The sequence below is a fragment of the Hibiscus syriacus genome, unplaced genomic scaffold, assembly GCF_006381635.1.
Source record: "Hibiscus syriacus cultivar Baekdansim isolate YM2019G1 unplaced genomic scaffold, ASM638163v2 tig00117034_pilon, whole genome shotgun sequence".
NCBI lineage: Eukaryota > Viridiplantae > Streptophyta > Magnoliopsida > Malvales > Malvaceae > Hibiscus > Hibiscus syriacus.
In genome coordinates, this window is record NW_024063533.1 from 6,552,585 (window position 1) to 6,561,357 (window position 8,773).

The window sequence follows — 8,773 nt, forward strand, 5'->3', positions numbered from 1 at the left end:
GTTAAAAGCCGTCGGCATTATTGTATACCGTGTATTTCTTTTATTTTCCTTAAGTTTCCTAATTATTAGTAGACGTGACACTCACGCATCGATATGCTGTTTTACAAAAAAATACATATATTAGTGAATTACATTAATTTTTAAACAAATTAATCAAATGAAAATATAAGAAAAATATAAGACTTACCCCTCCATCGAAATAGCCATTGTCTTCGACCCCTAATAATACGCCCCACCAAGACCGATCAAGCAACAAATAGATATCATCATTGAGCTTGCATATGTCAGTGAACACCCCTGGCTTCGCTCGTGTAGATAAAAATCAACTGCGGTCTTAGCCCAAAGGGTGTTATCCAGAATTGTGTCCGGTAGTTGTTTCCTCTCCTCTTCAGATACCGATATGGTACTGGCCGGTAACTCATACGAGAGACAACTTGAATCCATCATGTCCGGTACGTCAGAGGGTTTCTCAAGAATCCTACATATGACGCCATGTGAATCGGGCTCTTGAATGGTGGGAGGGACCTCTTCAACGATGACAGTGGCCTCTTGAACGGTGGGAGGGGACTCTCGAGGAATGATAGGGGCCTCTTCAACGATAGGAGTGGACTCTTGAGGGATGATAGGCGAGTCGGGCTTCTTCTTGCGGTGTCTTCGCACTATTGGGGTATACGGAGACTTAATAGCACGTGCACGCCGTCTGATGTGTAAACTCTGTCGTGCAAGAAAAACCCGACGTAAAGCATCCACCTTATCGGTCCGCTAAATAAAAATACAAATATCAGTAAATAAACAGACATGATATTTAACAGTGAAAACAAAGATAATATATTTCAAACTTTCAACCAAAAGACAAAACAAAGACAAATACTAACTTCACAGTGTTAAAGTAAAAAGTTTAGCAGTTTTGCAGCAACCGAATAAATTTACTAAGCAATCTAAGTGAAATGGTTAATTTAAGTGAAATTACGAGTAATTTATCATCAAGTTAAATATGGAAAATCTTAAACTTACCTCGTTGCGTAGAGTATGAACCTCATTCTGCAATGATACTACCATCTCACGTAGAGCAGCAACCTCACCACGTAAAGTAGACACCTCCACACGCCATGCACCATCGTTATCGCGTAGAGTACCGATCTCCTCACGCAAGGCATTGACCTCATCACGTAACTCCCTTGACTCATCCCGTGGAGGTGGAGAACAGGGAGATAGAAGTCGTGGCATCTTTGTCGGTCGCCTATCATGAGGTGATGGTGGAGAAGAGACTCGATGATGTGACGGGATAGGTGATGGCTCTCGTTGTAGAGGTGTATAGTCGGGTCGATCAGGTGATGGCTCTGGGTGAGGTGATGGCTCTCGAAGTGGAGGAAGTGGAGGCTGCTCATCATTCGTGCCATCAAAAAAACGCTGACTAGCTTGCCACCAATCAGTGGCAAGCTCAGCCTCCGTGGGTGTCAGTCTCATTAATGGAGTGTTGGCCTCCTAATAATAAAAACTAAAACAAAGTTAAACGTTACTATAATAACTTGTTTATATATGATAGTATTTGTGTTAACTTACATTATTTATTGTCGCATATGGTATTAAGTCTTCCCAATCCAACATACGTTTCCTCTTCCAGGAAATAGCCCTAGGAATATCATCTGAGGATTTTAATGCATATGTCCGCATGCTGGGGAAAGCCTCGAATATCCAAATCTACAAACAATATAATAACAAACATTAGTAATTGTTAAATAATTAATTATAATTTTGAAAACATTATAGAAATTCTTACCTTAAAGGCCCAAACAAAGCCTGACAAAGTGTATTTCGACCCATCGCCCCGCAAACTTTTGCGGTCATCAAAGGCAGACGATAACTTAGTCCAGGTAGCTTTCCATATATACGAACCCCACGGAAACAGATTCCATGCATTTAGGTCCTCTACCAATAATATTAGCTCCTGAGGAATAGGTTGTCTGGCCTCTCTGCCTAGAAAGCCGGCATACAAAAGTAGTAGAAGGCATACTCGGACAACATCGACGTCATTCATCCGAGTAAAACCATCTTTCTTATTAAACAATTTCTTCATGTCGTCGACGTGTAAGTTCGGTTTCTCTATTGACTCATCAGGAAAAACCCTGGATAACCATGATGGGCGGGTGATATGACGAGTGTACCGGCCTACATCATCGTGTCCGAATCGTAGACCAGTGATTAAGCAGAACTCCTTCCGCCCAAAACAAGTATACGCCGGTGGAAAATGAAACCATATCTCTTCCTCACCACGTTGTATACTGTCGGTAGATCGCTAGTCATGGTCTGAAGCCACAAATGGGTCAAACTAGCATCTCCACCCGGATGCTGTACTCTCAGCCATGGCCCGAAGCAGGTTTCTTCAAACAATTTTCTTTGTGCAGGTGAAAGCTTCGAAGCAATTGTAGTGGCTAGGCTAACTTTATTCCTTAATGTCAATGAAGCCGAAAAAAATTTCTACAAAAAAACAATAAACATACCAAGTTAGATATACCAAAAATTACACTGTCAAGATATACCAAAAACAAAACAATAAACATAAATAGTAGTTTATTCTTGAAACTAAAATTTGCAACACTGTTTCTGTCTTTTGCTTGAAATGAAAATCGCAACGAGATAATGAGAATCGCAACGCGGAAATGACTATCGCAACGAGAGAATCGCAACGCGAAATGACTATCGCGACCAGACAATCGCAACGCGAAATGAAAATCGCAACCGCGAAATTAAAATCGCAACGCGAGATGAAAATCGCAACGCGAAATGAAAATCGCAATGCGATTTTGGTTTCGCGTTGCGATTTTTATTTCGCGTTGCGATTATCTCGTTGCGATAGTCATTTCCGCGTTGCGATTCTCATTCTCGAAACTATTCTTCTTCTGCATTACTTCAACCAAAAGACAAAGCAAAGACAAATACTAACTTCACAGGCTAAACAGTTTAGCAGTATTGACAGCAATCGAATGAATTTAATAAGAAATCTAAGTGAAATGGTTAATCTATTATTGAAATTACCAGTAAACTTATCATCAATCTCAATATGAAAAACCTAAAATAATGCAAAAATTTCAAAATAAAAATAAAAAAAACTAACCCTCGGAGGTTGATTTTCCATTTCTGAATGATTGTGAGGGATTTTTGACTGTGAATGGTTGTGAGGGATTTCGCCGGCGATGGGGACGGAAATCTTCGGAGATGGGGACGGATTTTGCCGTAGAGAGTGAGAGATGGAGATGTGACTGAGTGTTGTGTTTTTGGGTTTGAGGTTATGAGTTGCGATTACTGTGGACGGTTCATTTTCCGATTTATTAAGAAAAAATACGTGTTTGGAATTTGAAAAAAAAATACGCGTTAATACGAATGGCGCTATGTAAATCGCGTTGCGAAAGTCAGTATCGTGTTGCGAAAGTAAGTATCTCGTTGCGATTTTTTATTATCGCATTGCGATAGTCAGTATCGCATTGCGATTTTCCCAATTCGCGTTGCGATTTACTTATTCGCATTGCGAATTTCCCAATTCGCGTTGCGATTTACTTATTCGCATTGCGAATTGGGAAAATCGCAACGATACTGTAGACCATCGCAACGCGATTTTCAACTATCGCATTGCGAAAATGCAACGCGAATTTGCGATAATGGAGATCGCGTTGCGAATTAGCGATCGCATTGTGATTTTGTTGGTCATTTTGGCAAATCCGGAAAAAATTGGTTAAAATCGTATATTATATGGAATTTTTGGTCACTGAAGTTATTTTCTCTTTTTAAAATCTGAGAACTCAACTAAAAAAATGGGATATTCAAAGTTGAGCGTTGTGCGCACTCAGAGCAGTTTAGCAGGTGGTCTTTTTCTCCATGATTCTCTGGGTCAGTTACGATTGCAGTGTCCGTGAAATTTCCTGCACCTATAAAATCTCTCATCCGCTGTAACCTATCCAAACAAAGATTTTCCTTAACTCGCCACTCAACTCACCTTGTCAACCCGCCCCACTCGCTTTCCATGTCTGATTCTAACTCTAGGTGAAACTCATTCTTCTCGAATCGGAATCTAAAGAAACGAGACTTTTCTTTTTCTCTCTTTGGTTTAATAAATTTGTGTTATATTACAATTACAGCTGCATGGATGGATCTTATGCTGAGATTGTGGTGGTGCGACATGGAGAAACGGAGTGGAACGCGGATAGAAGAATTCAGGTTTGAATTTCTCGAGAATATTTACATTATTCAGAAAATATTTTTAATCATTTTGATATGTTTTGAAATTTGGGATTGCACATAAAAGTCAAAAATCGAAATTGTTGTCTGGGAGCCATCGGAATATTTAGGGATATGGCGTGCGCTTGAGCTATGAGCTATTTGTTAATTTGGATTACTGATTTTAATCTTGTTTTGCTAGTTTGAGTTATCATTCACTAATAATTCTTATTTTATGTTGTAAGATTGTAACAATTTGTTTTCAGATTCTGAATATGAAGTAAATGTTGCACATTTTATGTGGTGCTAAAAATTAGGGATTTCAGAATTTGATCAAATAGGAAAGAAAAGAACTTGTTATTTATCTTCTTCATAGAAGCCTAGGTCAGTTATATTTCACATGAATAGAAGAAATGCTTAAATTTGTATGATTTATTATCTGTATTATATATAAAAGTCATATGGTAGAATGAAAGATTATGAACAACAATGCTCCGTCAGTTACATTCTCATGCTTGTTATACTGATCATAGTTTGATAAATCTTGGACAAGTTTCTTGGACAGATTATATCATAAAAACAAATAATAAAATCAGGTTCCTGAATCATTTGAGTTTACTTCTTATACGTGCTGATGCTGCAAATTTCATAGTTTGATTTGTACAGATACCGTCTCTTATTCTGTGGATGCCTTGGTTAATGTATCAATGTATCTTGCTACTTTGATTAGCTTAATTTTTCTTTTGATAGGGTCATCTGGATGTGGAACTAAATGAAGCTGGGAAACAGCAAGCAGTGTTAGTATGTTATTTACTTGTAAATTTTTTTCTTATACGACTTTTCTTGACTGATTTTGATGCCTTAAGCTCATTCATTGTCCCCTGCCTCTCACCTGTAGGTGGCTGATCGATTATCAAAGGAGCCTAAGATATCCGCTGTATATTCATCTGATTTAAAGCGAGCCCTTGTGACAGCTGAGACAATCGCAGCTAGATGTGGTGGGTTAGAGGTATAAATCTCGAAGCAATAACTATTGTGGTTCCGTTAAAATATATGTTTTGGGGTTGTAAAGGCAGTTGCATAGAATTGTGTTTCAATTTTTTCATGATATAGAGGTTGGCTAGAGCTTGGAAGAGTTTGGCATTATATGTCGGACTTTTATCTTTTCTATTGGTTGCAAACCAGGTTATAACAGACCCAGACCTAAGGGAAAGGAATTTAGGAGATCTCCAAGGCCTTGTATTTCGTGAAGCAGCCAAACTTAGTCCCAAAGCTCACAAGGCCTTTTTATCACACAGGACAGATCAAGATATACCAGTAAGTTGGTACTGGTTTGAACTTGAAAGATAACATTTGTGAATCTTGAAAGAAAGTCTTTGCTTAGGTAGTTTTATATATATATATAATTAGCACATATTCTCTATTTAAATCAGTAATCTGTTGGCTAGACAATCTCTGGCTTTGGGTTTTAATGTTGTGTATAATTTGCTAAATTATGTTCAAGTAATAATCATTTGAAGCATGACTCTATAACATATAATTCTTTAAGTTAACATAACAACTTCTGTTCCTGACCATAGGTCCAAGTTTTGATAGCATGCTAACAATGTAATGGATCAAATTGAATCTATTTCTTGTTTTCTTGATTTTGCGTCTACCATCCTCTCCCGGATATTACATATATATATATGTGTGTGTGTGTGTGTGTGTGTATTCAATGCCTAATCTGATTCACTTAATATTCAGGGTGGTGGAGAAAGCCTAGACCAGCTCTTTCAGCGCTGCACATCTTCATTGCAGAGAATTGGCAAGAAGCATAAAGGTATGCTGTATAATTTGTCAAAGGGAACTCTTGAATCATAGGTGAAAATGATATGGTTTATGGACTGTTTCTGTAATTTTTAGTACTCATTCAAACTTCAGTACATACCATTACACCTAATATCCAGATGTTGCTTCTGTAAATTTCTGAACTGTACAAGTCTTTGATCTACTTTATTTGCTCATTTGCCTTTCGATATCCCCGCAGTATGAGATAATATAGTTTAGGTTCAAATATCTGAACTGTTTCTGTCTCTGTGATAGGGGAGCGAGTTGTTGTGGTTTCACATGGCGGTGTCATTAGATCACTCTACCAGCGGGCTTGCCCAAATGGAAAGTCGGGAGGGAAGGTGCTTAATACATCAGTAAACATATTTCACTTGTCTGACGAGGAATGGGCCATAAAATCATGGGGTGATGTTAGTCATCTCCATCAAACAGGATATCTGAAGTCCGGTTTTGGAGGGGACAAAACATCTGGTTAGTTTGTAGTTTATACTTGATATGCATTACGTTGGCCATTTGTAATTTGGTTTTTTAGACAACAACATGAATTGTTTCTTCTAAACTTGATTCTGGAACAGCTCTTACATTCACTAATGAGGGAGCGTTTATCTTAATTACCGATGGGAAGTTGTTATATATATAAAAATAGATGCTCAGGTTTCAGGCATGCGGATCATTTGTGGGACTATAAGCACACAAAAGCGTTGCAGATGTGACTATCACCTACCGTGCTTTCTTTCTACTCATTGACTTATTGTTCAAGTTGGTCAAACTTTCCCTTCCATCTTTATTTTTCATATACTATAACTTTTGTTTACCTCAAATGCACTCAATCATGCTTTTGACCTCTCTATATATAATGTTTTCATTTCAATTATGCCTCTCCATCATCATCAAGTTGGTCAAATTCAATGTTCAACATCTTTAATATATATATATATATATATATATATAGGGATAATTTCTTTTTACACAAATCTAAGATTATTAGATGAGTGAAAAAAGACGACCGAGATCAATAATAAGAAATGAGAAGATATTCACTGGAAAAAAATAATGAGTCAATCTTAGCTATCTATTTTCACTCATCCAACGGTCCTATATATATATATATATATATATAGAGAGAGAGAGAGAGAGAGAGAGAGAGATCATCCAATTAGATTGTGTAAAATTATTTTAGTTTTACATAGATTTATGACTGTTAGATGAGTAAAAATAGACTATTGAGTTTAACAATAGGAAAAAAAAAAGATATTTACGGGGAAAAAGAAGAAGTTAATCTCAGTTATCTATTTTCATTCATTCAATGGTCATAAATCTGTGTAAAATTAAAAGAATTTTACACAGTATAAATGGATTTTAATCCATATATATTTAATAATATTAGAAATAATACAAACATGATAAATAAAGTATGATACAAATATAGGGATGGAAAACAGGCGGGTCGGGTGCATATACCCCCTCTCTCATCCCCATACCCACCTAATATTTTTCAATCTACCACCCGCTTACCACCCATGATGGGTACAAATTTTCAAATTCACACCTGCCCATGCGGGTACATTTTCAAATCCATTCTCACACCCACTACCCACTAGCGACATACCCATCTAGACTCGCCTGACAGCAAACTAATGGGATGTTGGAGTTGGTTCCTAGACAGTTCGTGATGGGGTAGCAGCGCATGCTTCAATTTGTCAAAGGAGTGGCTCTACGAATGTTATGGAGACAGATTGTAGGGAGCATGTAGTCGTAGAGCTGGATTGTTGTATTGCTTTCGATGTTAATGCTCATAGTGCGCCTAATATGGGTTTTGAGGGGTTAAAGAACATGAAAACTACTGCTTTTGATGTTAATGCTTATAGGACGGCTAATTTGTGTTTGGATGGGTAGCATGGGCTAAAGAACATAGAAAGTGACGTGGTTAGTGGGATTATGAGTTTAATCAAAGAGACGGATATTTCCCTAATTAAAGACCAAATTAAAGACTAAATATCCTTAATATTTGGTTAAATTATATGTTATATATTATATAATATTAAAATTTATAAATTAGTCTCTAAAATTACACCTAAATTCATAATGGTCCAAAATTTAATAGATATTTAGCTGGGCGGGCGGATGTGGGGCGGGCGGATGCGGGGCGAGTAATGTCTCAAACCCATTACCTGCCCACCACCCACGACGGGTACCACTTTATAAATCCACACCCGTCCACTACCCGCTAAAATTATAACAATCCCCACTCCATTTAGAGCGGATGCGGTGTGAAATCCACAAAACTGTACCCGTTTGCCATCCCTATACAAATATAGTATGATACACATATATGAATGAATCAACTTATATTCAACGATTATTAACTTGACATAATTTTATGGACATTTAAAAAATAAAACAAATAGAACACAAACTATAAATATTTAAGAGATACTCTACCTTTTGCTTTTGCTTACTACGATATATTATTATGTATTTTTCTTGGAACTAAAAAAAACACACACGAAAGGACAGTAAAGGTGGGGAACCATTTTAAAGGATTAGCTATCCTCACCTTTTTTTGGCCCCAATTTTACAAGGGAAAAATGCATAATCATCCAAAGTTATATTTGTTTTGTATGTTAATGGCATTTAAATTATTATAATTGATATAAATATTTAATACGTTTCATATATTGTTCACCAGAGATGTGTCGAAATTGATTAGCATTTTGAAGAATTGTAGTAG

General features: G+C 37.1%; 1 protein-coding gene across 2 annotated transcripts; it reads left to right on the forward strand.

Annotated features, from left to right (window-relative positions):
- The first annotated feature begins 3,826 nt into the window (after nucleotides 1–3,826).
- LOC120196415 (phosphoglycerate mutase-like protein 4) lies at nucleotides 3,827–6,650 on the forward strand. 2 transcript variants are annotated; one of them, XM_039198225.1, is made up of 7 exons: nucleotides 3,827–4,038; nucleotides 4,134–4,212; nucleotides 4,963–5,013; nucleotides 5,111–5,221; nucleotides 5,398–5,529; nucleotides 5,959–6,034; nucleotides 6,298–6,650. In XM_039198225.1, exons 1-7 carry the CDS (start codon nucleotides 4,019–4,021, stop codon nucleotides 6,516–6,518), a joined length of 690 nt encoding a protein of 229 aa, XP_039054156.1. In that variant the 5' UTR covers nucleotides 3,827–4,018; the 3' UTR covers nucleotides 6,519–6,650. The 2 variants fall into 2 exon arrangements, with proteins under 2 accessions (XP_039054156.1, XP_039054157.1); XM_039198226.1 differs by having other exon boundaries at nucleotides 3,827–4,020.
- The last annotated feature ends 2,123 nt before the right edge of the window (nucleotides 6,651–8,773 follow it).